The following is a 23,517-nucleotide window of genomic DNA, read 5'->3' as shown; positions in this document are numbered from 1 at the left end:
CATTACTGTTAACCAATCAGAAGAGAGAAAAATACAAACCGGCACCCGTCTCACTGCCGGTGCACGCGCAGGGCGACAGATGGGTGAATAAGTATGCGCTTACAATGTCGGAGCAGGTAAATATCATTCCCAATGTCTGTTTTGATGGTTTTTATCATATTTTATCACACTTATGGATCTGAGATGATGCTAGATAACTCGCTGCTTGAAGACCGCAGTGCATTAATGTGGTGACGTAGGGACGAGGGAGGGGACTGCTAACTGCAGTCACTGACAGGAAGTTAGCTAAACTGACCATTCCGCTTACTGAACCTTTAAATAGATAGTTCAGGAATGTTGAAGTGGGGTGGTATGTAGACTAAATGTTTTTCAAGCAACCACTGGTAACGAGGCCAGCTTCAATGAGGATTTCTGTATAGCCAGCACCTTGACACTTGCGCCCAGTGATCTTGCCTATATAATTCATGGCGGTGTGGAACTTGCTAGGGATGATAATGTGGTTCTTGAATTCCTCCTCGGAGCTGGTCTGCTGTTCCAAGTTTGTATGCACATGAAACTGCTTCAGCTAAGGTAGTGCTTGAACTGTAGACAAGGTACAGCTCAATACAACTACGGAGTGGTACCTTGGTACCTTGGTAACACTACTTACTGTTAGTGAATGCTTAATTAATGCTAAATAAGCATTAACTAAGCCTTAACTAACATGTATGCCTAGTAAATGCTTGACATAACCGCTAATAACTAAGCATTTAAAGTTAATTAATGTGTAATAAGCATAAATTGGCATTAACTAACAGTAAATATCAGTAACTAAGCTTTAACTAACAAGTAGCCTACTTATTATACCTTTATTGTAACATCTGACCTATAGATGTTACCAAGATCCTCATTCAAATTGTGAATATCAAACATTTCATACAAAAGAAAAGTTGTCTGTTTTGCTTTGTCAACTAGCTATAGCAAGGCTAGCTAAATTAGCTAGCTAAAACATATGTAAGAATGTTATTTTAATCTATGTTGTAGCTCTGGCATTTATGTATGACCATAATATGTGGCCTTTGTTTGAATAAGTGATGTCCATTGAAGGACAGTGTTGTGTTTTTACAAAACTGAAAGAATCCACTGTGTGGATTATCTCCATTTTTAACATATTGTAAAGTGTTCTATCACTAAACAGAATATAGGTCAAATACTTACATGGGAAGTTGTTGTTCCAAAAGAGAGACATTGTAGTGGTCAGTTGGAGACAGCAGTTGACAACTTAACACTATTTAAAAACTTAGAATGTAGGCCTATGATCTATACATCAGGTCGGCAATACGTCATCTGGACTGAAGTCTCGTGACCACGCCCCCTTTGGGGGGAAAACAATACGGCTTACTCCATAGACATAGTCAGCGCGATCATTCAAAATAAGCCGTTATAGCTCAAATCTGCAATGTCCTGAGCTGTTGTGTGGTTTACATGGTAAAAAACAAACATCATGGTTTTATTCCTTCGCCATGCCCCCAAAAATTCCCCTAAATAAGGTCTGTATGACAGTAGGAAGCTCCCGGCTTCCCCCGTGCTCTGCATTTCAGTGGGAGTTTGCTATCGTAATGAGCCGTTAGAACAGTTGGTACAGTCTAGTCAAGGCATAGCGCTATAATATTAACATAGTAAGCATTATTACAGACAACAAAACTTAAAATAACAATTATTTCACGTGTTCACAGCTTACATAGAGACTCAGTGAGGTGAAGATATATATCAGGGCATGATATCTCTGGCCAATGGGTCGGATGATTGCGCCAGCTTGATGCTGAGAGACTAAGGCCCTGTTCTCACGGTGAAAACGTGACAGTTTTCCCGTTTTTGTTTTTTTTTAAAACCCCGTTCAGACACAATTTATCTGACATCTTCACCCGTGCACATGTTTTCAGAGGAAACGGGGCGAAATCGATGTAGTAAGCATGCCAGGCCAGCAGTTGGCGGTACAAGGTAGTAGTAGATAGCTTTTCCGGTACAATTTGATGCATAAAACCTTACTGAAACCGAAAATTAATGCCACTAACGTTCATAAAGCGGTTGGTGTAAGCTTGGGGTTACAAGTATTGTAAATGACAACCTTTCTGTCCTCTTATTTCACCGCATTGAACTCGTGAAAACAGAAGACATGCTGATAGTGAAGGGGCTTCGTGAGCGGCTACTTTCCTGTTAGGCGTACTTCAAAATAAAAGTCAACTCACGTTTGTCCGGTGAAATGCTGTCAATGTTTAGCCAGTGACATGCTTTTACTGTGAAGCCGTAGCCTTAATGCTCCTTTTGTTGAACAGTAACTTACCCGCTGCGCACTGAACTATGGATAGTGTTTTTTAATGGAGAGAGAGCCGTGTACACAAGTTTATTTTGCTAGAAAAAGCGGCAGAGCACAAATCTTTCCCCAGACAAAGTGGCGGGTGCATGGTAACTTACTAATAGACTACAGACTAAATTGGCGAGTGTTGTAGGCTTATTTAAGCCCTGCACGTTATGTTGTCTTCTAACTTTATAACTCGCGTGTGGGTATTGACAGCAAATGTTATAGACTATGCATACGTGAAGTGGAGCCGTGACGTCAGCGTTACCAGGGGAAATGGTTTCGGTGTTCACACGAAACCAAAACCGTTGTGTTTTCCAAAAAATCCTCCCTGGGACGTGATCTCAAAAACTTGCGGTTTTATGCCTGCGTTTGCTGTTTTCATGTACATGATATAGTGCAACCGCGGGAATTTTTCCGCGTTTGCACCGTTTCGTGTTGCCGTGAGAACAGGGCCTAAAAAGACATGGTTTTAGGTTGACCAAATTAATCATTTCTAAGTGTCTTTAACGTTATCCAGCCAGCAGAGTTGTTGTAAAGGATTTTGACATTGTGTCGGTCGGTCAAATTTGAACTTATTTACCTCTGATCGTTTTCTTTTTGTGCTGTTTTGGACCGCAATTTTGCATTATAGTCAATGGCACGTTCGGTTTGTTTTCCCCCCAAAGGGGGCGTGGCCTGATTGCCGACCTGATGTATGGCAGGCCTAAGACTCTAAATTGGAACTATATATACCTATTCCCTGGACTGTAGGGAGTAGGAATATGAAGTTCTTATCTAAATTCTCGGTTAGTTAGTTAGTTAGTTAAATAGTCAGGTACTGCTACACAGTTTAATTTAATACATTTATTAGTTTATTTAATTAAAAAAAGTAAATATAGATGTAATAAACGGTTTTTATGCAGTTTTGTTGCTGTTTTGTCCAAAAAAACTGTGAAAATGTTCTTGAATGTTAAAAATAACTATTTTACTGAATTCCTTGAGTCAGAATTATATGGAAAAATGTGTTAATTTGCCTCTGTATGTTTTTTTCTTCAAAAGTTATGCTTTCTTCTATGTTGCTGTTTTCATTTTCGAAATTGGTAAATGTGTAATAAACTGTTAAAAAAACACAAAACCCCTTAGTTCAGCCTGTTACCTGGTAGAATCTTAAAATAGACACTTCAAGGATTAGAAAAAAACAGGTTGCAAAAAATAAGCCACCCTATGCGCGTGGACATATTCTTCCATCTAGACTAATGAGGTTCTTATTCATAGTTAGTGTGTTACCTTCTGGAGATGGATATCAGTGCAGTCACTTTAAGGAGTTTGGGGGAGACGTTGCTCTAGCAGGAGTCAGCCTTGTACTGTTGCAGAGGGGGCCAGAAGAAAAACCATTTATCCTCCATATATATAAATGCTAACCTAGAACCTTAATATGTGTTCACTTGAACACTAAACAGAGATTTCTTCCTCAGTTTTACTTTGCCGCCAGACAGATATTATTATTATTATTATTATTATTATTATTTTTTACCTTTATTTATACAGGTAAATCCCATTGAGACCGGAGACTCTTTTCCAAGGGAGACCTGTTCCCATTCCCACGTTGCCATTCACACACACTTTCATAAACCGATAGCAGGCTAACTATCGACATTCACACGAGGCAAGGTGGGTGAAGTGTCTTGCCCAAGGACACAACACCATGACACTAGTGGCAGGGCGGGGATCGAACCGCCAACCCTTCCATCATTGGCCGACCCACTCTAACACCTGAGCCACAGTCGCCCCAAATGTATTGTTTGTATCACTCCACCAATCAGCTGCTGGACTCAGAGCTACTGCAGATTATTCAAGAGACACAAGAAAACTAAAATAAACGGCTGACTGGCGGCAAACTAAAGCTGTGGAGAAAAACTCAATTTAGCGTACAACTGAAGGGATATTTAGATTTGAGGTCAGCATTTATATACAGTCCCCTCCATAAGTATCGGAACAGTGAGGCCAATTCCTTTATTTTTGCTGTAGACTGGAAACATTTGGGTTTGACAACAAAAGATGAATATGAGACAATAGATCAACATTTCAGCTTTCATTTCCAGGTATTCACATCTGGATCTGATACACAACTGAGAAGATAGCATTATTTGAAAAGGAATGCCACATTTTTAGGCGAGCAGAAGTATTGGAACAGACAGACTTTAAATAAATTAAAGTGAATAAAACGTAATATTCTGAAGCAAATCCTTTGCTTGCAATAACTGCATCAAGCCTGTGACCCATTGACATCACAACACTTTTGCATTCTTCTTTTGTGATGCTTCTCCAGGCTTTCACCGCAGCCTCATTCAGTTGCTGTTTGTGTTAGGGGGTAACTCTCTTAAGTCTCCTCTTTAGCAGGTAAAATGCATGCTCTATAGCGTTTAAGTCTGGAGATTGACTTGGCCAGTCTAAAACCTTCCACTTTGTGCCCCTGATTAACTCCTTTGTTGTGTTTTGGGTCATTATCTTGCTGCATGATGAAGGATATTCCAATCAGTTTGGTTGCATCGTTCCTTAAATTGGCAGACAAAATGTTTCTGTAGACTTAAAGTTAATTTTGCTGTTGCCATCATGTGTTACATCATCAATGAAGATTAATGAGCCCATCCCAGAAGAAGCCATGCAAGCCCAAGCCATGACATTGCCTCCACCGTGTTTCACAGATGAGCCTGTATGTTTGGGATCATGAGTAGATCCTTTCTTTCTCCAAACTTTAGCCTTTCGATCACTTTGGTAAAGGTTCATCTTGACAACGACACAGTAACACATGATGGCAACAGCAAAATGAACTCAGAAGTCTACAGAAACATTCTGTCTGACAATTTAAAGAAAGATGCAACCAAACTGATTGGAAGATCCTCCATCATGCAGCAAGATAATGATCCAAAAAAACTGCAAAAACAACAAAGTAGTTCATCAGGGGCAAGAAATGTTAAGTTTTAGACTGGCCAAGTCAATCTCCAGACTTAAACGCTATAGAGCATGCATTTTACCTGCTAAAGAGGATACTGAAGGGAGTAACCCCCCAAAACAAACAGCAACTGAATGAGGCTGCGGTGAAAGCCTGGAAAAGCATCACAAAAGAAGAATGCAAAAGTTTGGTAATGTCAATGGGTCACAGGCTTGATGAAGTTATTGCAAGCGAAGGATTTGCGACAAAATACTAAATTTTATTCACTTTAATTTATTTAAAGTCTATCTGTTCCAATACTTTTGCTCGCCTAAAAATGTGGCGTTCCTTTTCAAATAATGCTATCTTCTAAGTTGTGTATCAGATCCAGATGTAAATACCTGGAAATGAAAGCTTAAATGTTGATCTATTGTCTCATATTCATCTTTTGGTGTCAAACCCAAATGTTTCCAGTCTACAGCAAAAATAAAGGAATTGGCCTCACTGTTCCAATACTTATGGAGGGGGCTGTATGTTGAGAGGAAACATTTTTCTTCTGGCCCCCTCTGCAACAATAGAAGGCTGACTTCTGCTACAGCGACGTCTCCCCCAAAGTCCTTATAGTGACAGCCATCTCCATAAGGTAACACACTTAACTATGCCTACCAAATACAACCCCACTTCAAAAATACTGAACTACCCCTTTAATGTGTGAGCTCTGCAAGATGCGAAGAGGAGGCTCCACTCCAGTATTAAATATGACTGCAATACCAGACCTAGTCCTGGTCACATGTTCTCCAAAGAAAGGATTTAATGAAGGCAGATGAAGACAGCTGTTGAATACACCTTAATGGTCCCATTTTTGTCGTAAGAAAACATGACAAGGTGCTGTGGTAAATGGACTCCACTTACAGTGGAGGAAATAAGTATTTGATCCCTCACCGATTTTGTAAGTTTGCCCACTTACAAAGAAATGAGCGGTCTATGATTTTAAAGCTATGTTTATTTTAACAGTGATAGACAGAATATCAAAAAGAAAATCCGGAAAATCACATTAAAAAAAAGATATAGGGCCGGTTTCGCAGACATGGATTAAGCCTAGTTCTGGACTAAATTGTACTTTCAATGGACAATCTCCATTCAAAATTCCATTTAGTCCAGGACTAGGCTTAATCCATGTCTGTGAAACTGGCCCATAAATTATTTTTCATTTCATTGAGTGAAATAAGTATTTGATCCCCTACCAACCATAAAGAATTCTGGCTCCCACAGATTAGTCCTCGTGCTTTAAAAAAATATTCCTAATCTCAACTAGTTTCCTGTATAAAACACACCTGTCTCAACTTGTTACCTGTATAAAATACACCTGTCCACAGAGTCAATAAATCAAACTCCAACATCTCCATCATGGGCAAGACCAAAGAGCTATCTAAGGACATCAGGGACAAGATTGTAGACCTGCACAATGCCGGAATAAACTACAAGACCATTGGCGAGAAGCTGGGTGGGAAGGAGACAACTGATTATTCGAAAATGAAAGAAACACAAAATAACCATCAATCTCCCTCGGTCTGGGGCTCCATGCAAGATCTCACCTTGTGGGGTATCAATGATCATGAGAAAGGTGAGGGATCAGCCCAGATCTACTCAGGAGGAGCTTGTTTATGATCACAAGGCAGCTGGGACCACAGTCACCAAGAAAACCATTGGTAACACACTATGCCGTAATGGATTGAAATCCTGTAGTGCCCGTAAGGTCCCCCTGCTCAAGAAGGGACATGTACAGAACCGTCTGAACTTTGCCAATGAACACCTAAATGACTCAGAGAATGCTTGGGAGAAGGTGATGTGGTCAGATTAGAAAAAAATCAAGTTATTTGGTATCATAGTCACTCGCCATGCTTGGAGGAAGAGGAATTCTGACTATGACCCCAAGAACACCATCCTCAAAGTCAAGCATGGAGGTTGAAGCATTATGCTTTGGGGGTGTTTCTTTTCTAAGGGGACAGGTGGACTTCACTGCATCGAGGGAACTATGGATGGGGCCATGTACCATGAAATACTGGGTGACAACCTCTTTCTCTCAGCCAGGTCTGTAAAAATGGGTTGTGGATGGATGTTCCAGCACACCAATGACCCTAAAAATACAGCAAAGGCAACAAAGGAGTGGCTCAAGAATTAAGGTTAAGTGGCCTAGCCAGTCTCTGGACCTTAATCAAATAGATCTGTGGAGGGAACTGAAGCTCAAGCGACAGCCTCAAAACCTTAAAGATTAGGAGAGGATCTGCAAAGAGGAGTGGTCCAAATGTCCTCCTGAGATGTGTGCAAACCTGCTCATCAACTACAAGACTCGTCTGACCTCTGTACTTGCCAACAAGGGTTTCTCCACCAAGTACTAAGCAATGTTTTGATAGGGGATCAAATACTTATTTCACTCAATGAAATGCAAAATAATTTCTATTTTCTGTTATGTGATTTTCTGGATTTTCTTTTTGATATTCTGTCTATCACTGTTAAAATAAACCTAGCATTACAATTATAGACCGCTCATTTCATTGTAAGTGGGCAAACTTACAAAATCAGTGAGGGATCAAATACTTATTTCCTCCACTGTATATAGCGCTTTTCCCTGGTTTTTCACAGACTCAAAGCGCTTTACATTGTTTTGTACACATATGGCGCTTTTCCACCGCACATGTAGCTCGACTCGACTCAACTCGACTCGACTCAACTTGGTTTGGTAGCAGCACGGGTCGTTTTCCACCGCAAATAGTACCTGCTGAAGGTGGGCGGGGTCGTCGTAAGGGGCTGAAAGCCTACTCCGGAGCAAAGTAGCAAAGCAGAAATTACGAGCAGTTGTTGCACTATTAACTGAACCAACCACCAAAAACACGTATGAAAAATGTTTAAGAAATACCCCCCTTGTATCTGTTTGCTAAAAGAAGTAGAAGAATATTGCTACGGGCCATTAAAAGGGATGGTTGTTGTCCCGATGTGTGACTCTGCCACACAGTCAGCTGTAGGGATGCGTCACGTACATCCCTATGCACGTAAACACGGGCATGATCAAGTTGACTGTTTAGTGCTTGTTTCAGGATACGTGTTTTCAAATGCAAGCCGTGTCTCAGCCTGAATATTTTATTGAGGTAATCAGTTCAGTCCGAGGCTTGTAATGTAATCGCTCGCAATCATGTCTGTCCCAGCTGGCTACTATTTAGCCTAGCTGCTAGCTGCCCTACATGTCTCCTCTCGTATGTTAAGTAACTTCCCCAACAACCAACACTGGGTGAGCTTAGCGAATATATGGAAAATAAATTCGGATCTGTGATGCAAATCAAATGAAAGAGAGCCAGAGAAGGCTGCACGCGGCGTAACACTCAAAAGTCCCGGAGAGTTGGGGAGAATAAACAACAGAATGAAGCCGGTAGTCTCTGGCCACTGATTGGCCAGACAATAGTCTCTGGCCAATCAGTGGCCGGCCGTCTGCCGACGTCACCTTTTAGCATCGGCTCAGCTCGCTTGGAACCTAGAGCGAGGCGATACCAAAAAAGCAGCCGCTACCAGGTACCAGGTACCATGAAATTGCGGTGGAAACGCCAAAAATGCGAGTTGAGTCGAGTTCTGATACCATGCGGTGGAAAAGCGCCAATACACCCAATCACACACACATTCATACAACGATAGCAGCAGCTACCATGCAGGGTGCAAGCTAACTATCGGGAGCAATTTGGGGTTCAATGTCTTGCTCAAGGACACTTCGACATGTGGCGGTTAGGCGAGGGATCGAACCTCCGACCCTGCACTCCAGAGGCGACCTCCCTGCCCACTTCGCCCCAAATGGCTCAAGAGACACATCCATTAATTCAAAACATAAAGGGAGGGAAACCAATATGTATGGTAATAAAGTGGCAGATCCTGGACCTGTGCATGTTGCCTATGCTATGTGTAACACTGCTCATTTGGCAGAAAAGTGTTAAAAGGTTCAGCATTGTCAAGATGGTTTGCATGTCAATGTTCACACAAGTTGTATTCTCCTCATCAATGTCGCTGAGCTGACTTGTGGGACACACGCCTTAGTAACATGCACCTTACCACAAATATATTCATTTCCATTTACAAATGAATTCTCATTAGAGATGTGCTTCCTGCTGACAAAGCAGGTAACACAAGCAAAAAAAGTAACTATATTGTTTACATAATAACACAACTAGGTTAAAGCAGGCCTACTGTTGACATGCACCATACTGTACTGTCACACATTAGTGGACATGTATGTGTTATGCAAGTGCATGCACGCAGTATGTCAATTGTCTACCTGTTTAAAAAAACAAGTCAGGTGTATGGTTTTGTAAGAGGTTTAGGTTGCTGCTAATCAGGCACACCTTCAGTTGTAAGTCGCTTTGGATAAAAAAGGACTAGCTAACCAACATGTAGCTGAAAGTAATCTTGTGACAGAGTCAATGTGAGCAGTGTGCCCCTGCTAACCTGTGTTATGTGTAATGTGTATGCAGTGAGTGGAGGGGGGAGGTGTAAACAGCTTACACAGCAAGTCCTCTCCATCAGAGGGGTCTATCAGGGGTCAACCAGCTGACTGCATACAGCTCTTTCACATGGCATGGACACAGTATCACCAACCCCTGGGAAATATTACATTAAAATGATGGCTACAAATTCCAATTATTTTACCATAGGTTAAAAGACATTTCTGTTTCCAACATGATCCCCAAATGACCAGATAAACTGTGATCTACAAGGAAAAAACAACATGTATTTTTTATCATATGTGCTTACAATTCAGAGGAAAAATCAAAATCACACACAATCTATTTTTACCCTTTAGTATTTTTAGTAACAACTAAAGAATTACACATTTAAATAAACAGTATTATGCAATATGCTATTACGACACAACAATGTAACAGTATCATACAATCAATATGATAAAATGTATTAGAACTACACTCAATATTAGTATCATAGTCGCATGTTTGGGATATTCTGTGCGTTAAACTATCTCCTCCCCTGAAGATAGTGTGCCAGGGCATTTAGGTGGACAGTCAGATTTCAGCTTGAATAATGGAGTTCTAGTGATTAAGTTGGTTAAGTCTGTTAGGAAACATGAGCAGTGCAGTGGCCTTGCCCGTGGATGTGGAAGGTCTTAGAATGACTCAAGCATGTCTGTGGATCTGCTGTTAATCTGTGGAGTTACAAAAGCAATGGCTTCAAGTGTATTTATACACCTATAGCCATTGCTAATCTGTGTCCTCATCTATTCTTAGTTCTGTCCCAGTGCATGACCTGCTGCCCCACAAAGACTTACAAAAGATGGTTATGAAAGGGAAGTTATAAAAGCTATCATTTACAGGACACCAAATCCTTTTTAGCAGGGATAGTTAGTTCTGTAACATCAAGGAGATGATGCAATAGATTACAGAAGCTAAACCCCTTATCTTATCTTAAGGTAACATGAGAGTGTGTGTTGTTAAGTATTAAGATTAAGTTGCGCATTTACATGATCAGAAAAGTGTTCTCAGTAGGGCTGTCAATCCTTTGGAAGCCTACCATTCCATTCTGATCCACTGTGTGCTGAGAGGTGTTGCGTCTGTCTGTCTGTCTGTCTGTCTGTCTGTCTGTCTGTCTGTCTGTCTGTCTGTCTGTCTGTCTGTCTGTCTGTCTGTCTCCTCCAGTCCACTGTGTGCTGGGAGGTGTTGTGGCAGATGATGGCATGAAATCAAATTAAAGTCCATGTCTTATCCATCTTCATTTAAGTCTATTTTAATGTGAAGTTTGTAATGCATGTGATTGTGAGGCAAGTCAACATTACCGGAAGCAGCAAAATCCATTTAAAAAATAAAAAATAAATACAAATTTTAATCGATTTCGACAAATTATTAATCTATTTAAAATCACAGGAGATGGGAATTGCGATATTTACATGAGTGGATGTTGGACACTGCAGCTGAATAGGGCTAAATGTTTAAGTTTATTTTTGTTTTGTTTTTAAATTCAGAAATGTTTGAATATACAGTATCTCACAAAAGTGAGTACACCCCTCACATTTCTTCAAATATTTCATTATATCTTTCCATGGGACAACACTGAAGAAATGACACTTTGATACAATGTAAAGTAGTCAGTGTACAGCTTGTATAACAGTGTTAATTTACTGTCCCCTCAAAATAACTCGACACACAGCCATTAATGTCTAAAGTGCTGGCAACAAAAGTGAGAACAAGTGAAAATCTCCAAATTGGGCCCAAAGTGTTAATATTTTGTGTGGCCACCATTATTTTCCAGCACTGCCTTAACCCTCTTGGGCATGGAGATCACCAGAGCTTCACAGGTTGCCACTGGAATCCTCTTACACCCATTGATGAGGACACCAAGGAGCTGGTGGATATTAGAGACCTTGCGCTCCTCCACCTTCCGTTTGAGGATGCCCCAAAGATGCTCAATAGGGATTAGGTCTGGAGACATGCTTGGCCAGTCCATCACCTTTACCCTCAGCTTCTTTAGCAAGGCAGTGGTCGTTTGGAGGTGTGTTTGGGGTCGTTATCATGTTGCAATACTGCCCTGCAGCCCAGTTTACGAAGGTTGAGTGCACGTGCTCAGTCATATCCAGAGGTTGGCTTTGGAAAATAGACGTATGAATACTGCCAGCATTGCTGAAGAGCTTGAAGGGGTGGGGGGTCAGCCTGCATGAGTGCTGCCAGCACTGGGGATCTACAGTTCATTGAATGCCAACATGTACTGTGACACATTGAAGCATAGCATGATCCCCTCCCTTCATAGTAAGACAATTCATTTTTACAACATTTTAGTGTCCTAAGTTTTTTTCTGAATAGATTTTGGATACAGACTTGTTTCATTTTATAAATCAAAAAATATAATATACATGTCTTAAAAATGCGTTTTTAAGCATGTTTTAAGAAAAAAATATATATCATAAATCAGACATTTAACAACATATGAACAATTACTTCTCTAATAACCTTCAGAATAGCGCTGAGAATGACTGACTATGGAAAGTTTGGTTCATGTAAGTGCTTTAGAAGCCGAGCTCTTTGGTTCAGAGCTAGAACTAATGTTGAGATAATGTCCGTTAAAGATGGTTGTAAAGGAGAAATATTATATTTTCATATATTATTTTCTTAAAGGTTCAGTAAGCAGAATGGTCAGTTTAGCTAACTTCCTGTCACTGACTGCAGTTAGCAGTCCCCTCCCTCGTCCCTACGTCACCACATTAATGCACTGCGGTCCTCAAGCAGCGAGTTATCTAGCATCATCTCAGATCCATAAGTGTGATAAAACATGATAAAAACCATTAAAACAGACATTGGGAAGGATTTTTACCTGCTCCGCCATTGTAGGCGCAGACACATTCACCCATCTGTCGCTCTGCACGTGCACCGGCAGTGAGACGGGTGCCGGTTTGTACCGTTCTCTCATTTGATTGGTTATCAGCAGTGGGATCCCCGAAAAATGTATTTGCCGATTACATACAGAGCAAATGACTGAGAGATCGGCTTTATGAAACGCGCACACTATATAAGTGATCACTGTATGAATAAAGAGCGATTTAACACTTATATTAACATAAATAAATTGCTTACTTCACCTTTAAATACATTTGCATAAATATCAAACTAACTTTTTTTAAATTGTCATTATGGGGTATTATATGTATTCAATCCAGCGTTAATCCAGGCTGTAACATAGCGAAATATGGAAAAAGTGAAGCGCTCTCTAATACCGTCACCACTGATGCATTCATGTGCAGACATTGTCTTCTGATGTAGTGCGTTGAAGTGGAGATAGTTTGAACTATTTTACAGAACGCAAATCTGTAAGAGCTCTTCATTTTGTTCTTAAGCTAAAATATAAAATTGGCAAAATTGGATAAAGATACTCAAGTAACTATGTAACCTGAAACGGATTTGTGGTTGATTGTTCCATGAAGCAGTTTAGATTGGAAGGCCACTGTCTGTCTGCTGTATTAATATTAATATGTCCTTTGATCTTTTCCTGTAGCTCCTGTTCAAGTATGATCTGGTCAAGTATGACACGGTGAGAGATGAACCAGTGAAGGACCAGTGTGGACACTGTCAGCGAGTGGATAAGGGTAAGAGTGCAACAGATTTGCTTTTAGAACATCTATTTTTATAATGTATAATTTATAATGTAAAGCACTTATAACTCATGATATACCGATATATACACTCACCGGCCACTTTATTAGGTACACCTGTTCAATGGCTTATACAAACAAAAAGCTAATCAGCCAATCAAATGGCAGCAATTTAATGCATTTAGGCATTTAGACGTGGTCAAGACAATGTACTGAAGTCAAACCGAGCATCAGAATGGGGAAGAAAGGGGGTTAAAGTGACTTTGAACATGGTATGGTTGATGGTGCACATAATCCATACTTTCATGTTGTTTATGCCAAATTCTGAACCTGCCATCTGAATGTCGCAACTGAAATCGAGACTTATCAGACCAGGCATGATTTTTCAATCTGCTATTGTCCAATATTGGTGATCCTGTGAGAATTGTAGCCTCAGTTTCCTGTTTTTAGCTGACAGGAGTGGCACCCGGTGGGGTCTTCTGTTGCTGTAGCCCATCTGCTTCAAGGTTGGTCGTGTTTTGCGTTCAGAGATGGTATTCTGCATACCCTGGTTATAACGAGTGGTTATTTGAGTTACTGTTGCCTTTCTATCATCTCAAACCAGTCTGCCCATCCTCCACTGCCCTCTGACTTCAACAAGGCATTTTACGTCCACACAAATGCCGCTCACTGGATGTTTTTTCTTTTTCGGGCCATTCTCTGTAAACCCTAGAGATGGGTGTGTGTGAAAATCCCAGTAGATCAGCAGTTTCTGAAATACTCATACTAGCCCTCCTGGCACCCTCAACATTGCCATGTTCAAAGTCACTTAAAACCCCTTTCTTCCCCATTCTGTTGCTCGGTTTTAACCTCAACAAGTTGTCCTGTCCAGGTCTACATGCCTAAATGCATTGAGTTTCTGCCATGTGATTGGATGATAAGTTATATGTGTTAACAAGACATTGAACCGCTGTACCTAATGAAGTGGCCGGTGAGTGTATATCTGTACATGTCAGAAATTATACATTTTAATTATATTTAACATTATTCTATTATATGTACTGTATTTCACTACAGCTAATATTATTTTTCATTCTACATTTACTTAATATTTATATGGCTCACCTTATCTCTACTCTTCTATCTTCACTGTGTCCTTGCTCTACTGTTGTGTTTATGTGTGTCTCAGGTGTTGCTCTCTTCACTTGTGTTTTTCTCTTCTTCTATATATCACATTGTTGAGAGGAGCCTGAGACTTAAGAATGTCATTACCAATGACTGCTGCTGTAATTGTTAATGTGCATATGACAAATTATCCATCTTGGATCTTGAATGTTTTTCTTTTCTCCAAAGTTGACTTCACCTGAAAGCTATCTGTATTGATTCCAGCCATTCTGTCCTATTGTCCTATTGCCCCCCCCTTCCCCCCAACCCCCCCTCCTCTCAGGTGAGACAGGGCTGCTACTGTCCAAGGTGAGCGCCACCAGCCCGTTCTTTGGCTACGCCGGCAGCAAACAGCTGACTGAGAAGAAGTTAATGAGGAACGTGTTTGTGAAGGGGGACGCCTACTTTAACACAGGAGACCTGATGTCTGAAGACCAGGAAGGCTTCATCTGTTTCAGAGACAGACTGGGAGACACATTCAGGTACAGTTGGGCTGTGTTCAGAAAGCCATACTAACGTCCTCCCTCCTACATACTCAACATCTATATACTACAAACTGTCTACTTAAAGATTGATTTTCTATGCGAGGTGCGTCGAAAACGTTTACACTGAAGTATACTCAAGCAATAAATAATTTCTTCTTCTTCTTATAAGATTCCGGCCGTTTGGACGCTGTTTAGCGTATTACCGCCCTCCACAGGTTAGATTCAGAACTATATTTTTACATACAGTCCTGTGTTGTGCAGGAAATGCAGAATTGTAAATAAAGAATTAAAAAAAACCTTCCTTGTCGTTTAAAAAGACACAATGCATTGTGGGGCGGTTGAGTAGGAAAAGTATCCAATCGATCCATACCCAAAATCTTCCTGGAAGTTAGTACTCATCCGAGCATTTCTCGCCTACTCAAACTCGCATACACAACCGTCACATACTCAAATTGACGTCAAAATGAGTGCGAGTAGGACGTAAGTATGGCTTTCCAAACACAGCCTAGGATACCATGATGTCTTTACTGCAGGTGCACACCATACAAACCACTTCAGTAGTTTGTCATTGTTAAATTAAATAGTTCAGTATCCTACTTCATGCACTGTATGTGTGTTGATCAAATATTATTAATGATGGCTCTTATTACTATCCAAGATTAGAAACTGGTCCAAACCAGTATTTAATGTTATGACAGAGCTCAATGAACGGGCAGTAATTGTAGACTGAAGATTGCAAAGTTTTCTGTACTCACAGTAAGGCAAGGCAAGGCAAGTTTATTTATATAGCACAATTCAGACACAAGGCCATTCAAAGTGCTTTACAGGGGCAAGATTAAAATACATAATACACATTAGAAAAGCGAATGAATAGAAATAAAACATTTCAATATAATAAAATTACAGGTTAAAATGGAAACAGAAAAGTCTTCAGACTTCATTTAAAAGAGCTGAGAGTTGCAGCAGACCTCAAGTATTATCTTTGTCTGATTTCAGGTGGAAAGGTGAAAATGTAGCGACCACAGAGGTGACGGAGACTTTTGGGCTGGTGGATTTTGTGCAAGAAGTCAATGTGTATGGAGTGGAGATCCCAGGTATGTTAACGATGTGTTTGTATGTATGTTTCACATCTTATACTGCTCATGTCAGCTAGCAACAAAATGACCAAACCTTTGAAAACATGTTGTAGTAGTGTTCTGAATGAATAATGTCCCATATATACTTGTAGCATCTCGTCACAACACACAAACACAGGTCGGTTTTTACAGATATACAGGTAAACATTATACGAATCGGCACATCAGCAAATGATACAGCATTCACAGAGCACTAAATTAAACAGAAAAATGACACATGAAATGACATGCATAATACAAGAAATGAAGTGTATTATAATGGTGAAATAAAACACCTCGCTGGCCGACTTGTGAAAAAAGTTTTGTTGAAAGTCCTTCTTACTGTCCCTTTCACTTGGCCGTCTGCTTTGGCTTCAGAGGCAAACTATATACAATTTCTTTGCACTTTCCGAGCGAAATTCATTCACAGTGCTGACGCAGTGAAACCAGACATCAGTTCTGTGCGCTTGCAGCAGCACACTAACACATCTTAGTCTTCACATGGGCTGAATGACATGCTATTTGATCCCAGGTCACGAGGGCAGAGCGGGGATGGCTGCCATGATCATACGGCCAGGCCTCTCCTTCGATGGGCAGAAGCTGTTTGAACACGTGATGAGTGATCTCCCAGCGTACGCTCGCCCACTCTTCATAAGGCTGCAGGTAAACATTGATTTTTCATTTGATTTGATTTATTTGCACAATAAAAATAACAAAAAAAGTACACGAGCAACCCAAATCGTTAGCCTCATAGCATAGTTGCCTAAATCATATTTACTCTACTCTACTCTTACTCTACATCTACTCTATTCTACATCTACTCTATTCTACATCTACTCTACTCTACATCTACTTTTCGTTAGCCTTATAGCATAATTGCCTAAGTCATATTTAAGGGTTATAGAGTAGGGTAAAGTAGATGTAGAGTAGATGTAGAATAGAGTAGAGTAGATGTAGAGTAAAAGTAGAGTAGAGTAAATATGATTTATGCAATTATGCTATGAGGCTAACGAAATGTAACATATACAATATACAAAGAAAGAAAAATTAAAAAATAAACAAATTGTACAGATTAGATTGAAATAAAATCTCCCGTCAAAGGTGGTTCAATGTGCTAACATTCTCAACATGCATCCTGATTCTGTAGATGAGTCTGTTATAATGAGGAATCTAGTCAAGTTATCATACATGTAGAACATAGAGGGCTCCAATAGGGTACATCCGAGCACAGCTGCGTACATGTGACATTGCACCACTGTGTAAGGTCAAGTTAAGGCTCATTTATGCTCTAAGTTAAATACGCATACGGATACGGACGGAGCCTTCTGTCCGTACACTGCGTACATTACGTCCGTATTTCTGCACGTATCCTGCAAGCTTGCGGATGCGTACCAAACGGACAGGACGGAGCATTACTACCGAAGATCACGGGGGGCGCACAGCCAACAGTTCACTTTCACTTACTGTACATTTGTTTACAAACACAAACGAAAGACATAATACTTTAGAAAAGGTCTTAACTTTTGAGGAGAGGTTTTTGTGAGTTGGTACGAAATGACATACACATTTATATATCTATGAAGTTACACGGCCGGGGCACAGGGACAGACAACTACAACAGAGCAGCATGAGCGGGGATCGCACGGGGAAGAATGTCAGCTAGACGGGAGGCTGTCAGCTAGACGGCAGGCTGACGGCAGCAATAGAGAAGTACCGGAGGTCCGTGCGAGACTAGTTTGTTTGACATGTCGTGATTAATGTCCTCACAGACCCCGCTGTCTATAATACAGCCTCTAGTTTAGCCTCTTCCATTGCTACGGTAGTATATCGCTAAAGCTGTTTCTTCCATGGACCTATTATAAAATATGTATTCCAGTTAATTCACCGTTTGACTCTTCTTCTTCCTATTTGAGTAACTTTTTACTCTGAGCGGCGATGCTGCCCACTAATGGTTGATTTGCTTAATGTCCATTCCAACATAAAGGACGCATGGAAGTATGAGGGCAGTGACGGATATAACGTTGTAAACGTACGTCTCTATTTATGCACAGAATTGGAGCATAAATGAGCTTTTAGCCTGGCACCGCCCGCCTACATACTTCCGCTCAATTTTAATTTCCCTTCAGTAGTCAGTCTGGGGCTGCGGTATATTCGCGGGTTTTCTCCTGTAGATTTTTTACCGGTCCAATCAGCGAACAGAGGGAGTGGCTAAGAACAATGACGTGAGCCTGTTTCACTTGCAGAAGCCATGAAATACATCACGACCAAACGTTATGCGATTGGTTGGCAGATAGTGGCACTGGGCAGATCCAATAGTTTTTAACTTTTACAGACACCCGCCTTCAAGTGAGTTTACGTTTGTCAATTGAGCGATTCCAGACCTTCTGTACAAATGAAATGAAGTACGAAGGTCTGGTAGGACCAGGCTAAGGTCAAGTCATACAAAACTTCAGTTCACAGTTCCCTTCTGGATCAGTTCGTGTCAACCAAACAATGTCCAAAACCCAAAAGATTTTCAGTTTATTTAAAACACAGAAGAGTTAAACATTTATGAAAACAATTTTTAAATGTTTTAGATGAACTGGTTATCAGTATTGGAAGCCTACTAATGAATCATTTGTAATCAATGAATCAACTAACCTAAAAGGATCTTCTCTACATTGTTTTACTTTAGTTCCAGTGTAACCTCGTGCTAACCTGAATGACACTGATTGTTGTTGTTGATTTTATTTTTTATTTTTTAAATGACGTAAGTATTAATACTAACTATAATTCACGTTCAATACTACAGGACTATATAACAGTCATATTACAAGACATCAAATATACACAATAAAAATACCCTGCGTTCCGAATCGCATACGATTTTTTCTACCATACTATTTAGTATGGTAGAAAAAAGATTAAGGATGTCCTGATTCTTGTGGCCAGATTTAGGATGGTTACAAGTAGCCGGATGTCTACTAAATCTGGACAAGATTGTTAGTGTAGAGAACAGCATCCTATTTGGGCGATTCTGACCCATAATCCAGTGTGAACCTGAAGTGACGTCACATCGATGGAGCCTCCATATGAAAACAAACAGAGATGCGACTGATATAAAAGCAAGAGGCAAGATCAAGGCACATTGTTATGATGCAATAAATAAGTAAAAGTATGTCCTAATAGTATGCCTACTGCATCCTAACTAAATTATTTTTATCGTCAGAAAAAAGAAAGAGTATGCGAATCGGAATGCAAGGGAGAGTCTGATGTTGTGTTTCTTCTGTCAGGAGGTGATGGAGATGACCAGCACCTTCAAGCAGCAGAAGTTCCAGCTGGTTCAGAGCGGCTTCAACCCTTCCTCCATCTCTGATCCTCTTTATGTGTTGGACTACAATCAGAAGAACTACATTCCCCTAACAGACGGCATTTACCAGAGCATCCTCGCCGGTGAACGCAAGCTATAGAACCTCGCAAGGCACGGGGCTCAAAAACAGTGCACAGCCACAGATAGAAAAATGTGCTGTATTTATTGTACAGCACATTACAATCTAATGGAAACCAGTGAGCATACGATTATGTTGAAGGATTTTGACTCAAGGAAAAGCCATTGTTTAGTGTGTTAAGAAGATGATCCCGAGGAGTTGACTTTATGCACAATACTGGCCCTTTGAGATTATTTCAGTAGATTTTGAGGGATTTGTGACTTCCCTCTTAATTTACACTTAAACAAATGAAAAAGCACTAATACTTTTACTTTAAGTTTAAGCTTGTTCAGGGATATGTTCTCACGTTAAAGGCAGATCATATGACATTGGAAAGGATTCTTCTTCAGTGTTCCAGTACTGGATAGGTTTACTCACATTTGCACTGAATTAATGAATGCATTATTATTATTATTAAATGAATGACCTATAATATATGAAGTAGTTTTGAATGGTTCTGGGTAGATTGAGAGGGTGTTCTAGGGTAAATAGCCTTACATAAATGTGTACATTTATGAGCTCACCACAAATGTGTTGTAAGAAAATGGAGAAACTAATTAATTGTTATAAATTAAACTTATTTAATTCTTTACTTTCACAGTTTACAGGGTTCCCTAAAGCCATCTTCAATTCAAACCTTAAAGGGCCTTGATTATATCAGTTAAGTTTCCACATTGAATTGTTTAATAATATAAAAGTTTTTTCTTAATGGTCTATGTCTATGTGATCGAATAGGTTTGTTTGTTAACCCTCTCTGAAAACTAATCATCATGAAAGCCATCTCTGAATGTTCACTTTAAAGGTTCAGTAAGCGGAATGGTCAGTTTAGCTAACTTCCTGTCAGTGACTGCAGTTAGCAGTCCCCTCCCTCGTCCCTACGTCACCACATTAATGCACTGCGGTCTTCAAGCAGCGAGTTGCGCACTGGATTGTGGGTCAGAATCGCCCAAATAGGATGCACTTTTCAACACTAACAATCTTGGCCGCATGAAGTAGGACATCCGGGTACTTCTAACCATCCTAAATCTGGCCATAAGAATCGGGACATCCTAAATCTTTTTTCTACTTACTATATAGTAGAAAGTATGCGATTCGGAACGCAACCTGGGAAGGATTTTTACCTGCTCCGCCATTGTAGGCGCATACACATTCACCCATCTGTCGCTCTGCACGTGCACCGGCAGTGAGACGGGTGCCGCTTTGTAGCGTTCTCTCTTCTGATTGGTTATCAGTAGTGGGAGTTTAATCGTTGATTACATGCGAGTGACTGAGAGATCGGCTTTATGAAACGCGCACACTATGTGATCACTGTATGAATAAAGAGAGATTTAACACTAATATTAAAATAAATATTTTAATTGAAATAATAAAATAAGACACGTTCTTCTTCTCAAATTAAAAATGAAATTCATTCATATTTAACTACGTTTTCTCGTAAATTTCAAGGGTGCTTTTAACTATTTGAAATCCCTTAATATATAAAAGTCTATTAAGATGTCCTTAAATAGCTCCCCTTAAATCTCATTAAAAGATGTTACATCAGTCCTGATACATTGTTTAGAGTTGTTTGGTACACAGTTAAGGGATTCAGTTTCATCATTTGCCTTTGCTTTGTAACTTACAAACTAAATATGTCTACCTGAACAGGTCTCTCTTGTAAATGAGACCCTGGGTCTCAATGAGATTTTACCTGTATAAATAAAGGTTAATAAAAATAAAAAATAAAAATCATGGATGTGCTTTTGCAATTTAACTCACACAACCGGTATATCCAGGTATTTTATTTTCACAGATTTTTACTCTGCCAATGTAACTCTAATCCTTGTGTTTTTTCCATTCATATTATTAATATATGAAACAAAAATATTATATATTAATTATGAAATTAATATTATTAAGATATTTTGATTATGAAAAGCCAAAAAGTGCCTTTTATATTCATCCATATCAAAGGTTCTTTCCAATTTATGTTTTTTTTAATGCTGTGAAACTTCTGATTGGATGTTTTTTTTAATGCATTTTTCTTTTTAATTATTTTCTTTTACTGTGCTTTTGATTTGAATGTGTTCCGTACAAGTATTTCCAGACATTCGGACTTGAGGAATGTTCCCATGTGAAATGAATTCTATTACCGTAAGGATCTTAACTTAACAGTGGATTCAGAATTATTTAATATCTCAAATAAATCATGTTACTATCAGCAGCCTATTTAAGTTAATTAATACCGCTATGTGAGAGGAAATGAGAGGAAAGAAAGTATGTGTAACATTGTTGTAAACAAAGTGAAGTCACTTAAAATATGTATAGAGCTATGTGTATTCAGTGATGTGCGCTGTGTGATCATACACTGTTTACTGTTGGTTTGGAGTTGTAAATAGTAATACTGGCTCAACAGGTTCAATTCACCGTTGATCTGTGATTGAGATTCAACAATGCATATAAAAAGTTTTGAATTAAAGTTTTGAATGAGTGTGGTTCATTATAACTGGCTAAGAAAGCAGCAGATTAGACTGAGCATAGCACTGACAGCCCCCTGCCATGATCTAATTCTAAAGGGTGTGTTGGTCTAACAAATCACAGACTGAAACAAGATGAGGAGACACATGCCTCATTTAATATGAGACTAAAGAATAGTCAAAAGACTTGGAGAACACGGCATGATATATGTTTATCAAACGGTATGTGTATGTTAAAACAGTTTAAAAATAGTGCGAACTGTTGTTGAGTAAAGTATGAGGTTGCATAAAGTAGAACAGCTCAAGTACAGCTAACATTTGTACTGAAGTGCAATAGGCTACTTGAGTAAATGTAGCCTACTTAACTGTGAATGCTGCAAAACGGCTGACCTAGACTGGGAGGCAAAAACACAGAATTTAAAAAAAATTAGTAATGCTGGGCTTACACTAGAGGACTTTTAAAAGACTTTGAAAAGACTGAAACCCTCTTACATCTGAAGACAATCAACTCACACCTGAAGACAACTAGTCATTAGTTTTCAGTCACATAGTGAGATTCTGAAAAGACAGGGGGTCTCATATTGCAAGACTACAACTAGATTCCTTATGAGATTAATATTATTTCCGCAAACGCGATAGTGATTATTTAATTAAAAACAAGTTAATTCAATATTCCGAGCGGGGGACTCGATAGGAAAAGTGTATTACAGAAGCGTCCTAACTGCCCAGAATCTTAAAAAAAGTATCCTAACTTTAGGATAACCCTTCAGCCAGCCTAACTTTTCAGTTAGACCCAGACTGACTGTGTTTTCTTTTTTTAAACCAAGTCAATGGAGACACAGTGAATGTGTTTACTGAAAGGCTATCGAATGACTTGAAATTACTCTTAAAAAAAAAGAAAAAAATAGTTGGAGACAACTTCCTTCACCCGCTCCACAGATGTCACCAACAGCTCAAACTTGTCTGTTTTTAAGTCAAAGGCCTTTTCAGTGTTCACAAAAGCATAGTTAGCTGTCGGCCTACACAATACTGTCAGGCTGGGCTGAGAGTCAGTTGAGATAGAACATTGTCGGTTGCTATGCAACAGACAGAAATGCTGCAAACTGACATTTGATTTAGCAGTTAGGATTTCCTAAACAGACTTAGGATAGGATGTGGTAAGACAGGATAGGATTCCTAAAGTTAGTTAGGATTTGCTTCTGTAATACCAAATCAGAGAAAATCCTATCTTAGACTCTCCTATCTTAAGTTAGGACTTAAAGTGTGTAGAATTTTGGGTTTTATTTCCTAGCAGATTTTGTAGAAAGTAATTATAATATCCATAAGTACATTTAATTTAGTGCATAATAGCTGAATTTTTTTTTTATTATTATTTTTTCCCATAGAAAGGGTCTCATAAATGTCCATATTTCTGCATATTTTGGACCAAGGCCTAGTGCCGCCATCTTGAAAGTGTCATAGTTGGAATGTC

The 23,517-nt window shown here is 39.6% G+C and overlaps 1 protein-coding gene across 1 annotated transcript in view; it reads left to right on the top strand.

Moving 5' to 3' along the window:
• Positions 1–21,982, top strand: part of slc27a6 (solute carrier family 27 member 6) — a gene marked incomplete at its 5' end in the record, with an annotated part of 40,922 nt that extends 18,940 nt beyond the window's left edge. The window contains 5 exons of the mRNA XM_080047077.1: positions 13,284–13,374; positions 14,807–15,005; positions 16,005–16,102; positions 16,656–16,786; positions 19,396–21,982. Coding sequence (XP_079903203.1) covers positions 13,284–13,374; positions 14,807–15,005; positions 16,005–16,102; positions 16,656–16,786; positions 19,396–19,572 — 696 coding nt within the window. The 3' untranslated portion in view covers positions 19,573–21,982. The remainder of the gene's footprint in view (positions 1–13,283; positions 13,375–14,806; positions 15,006–16,004; positions 16,103–16,655; positions 16,787–19,395) is intronic.
• Positions 21,983–23,517: the final 1,535 nt, after the last annotated feature.

Source organism: Ammodytes marinus (assembly GCF_949987685.1).
Source record: "Ammodytes marinus genome assembly, chromosome: 18".
NCBI classification, from domain to species: Eukaryota; Metazoa; Chordata; class Actinopteri; order Uranoscopiformes; family Ammodytidae; genus Ammodytes; species Ammodytes marinus.
This window is presented reverse-complemented; position numbering and strand designations above follow the sequence as displayed.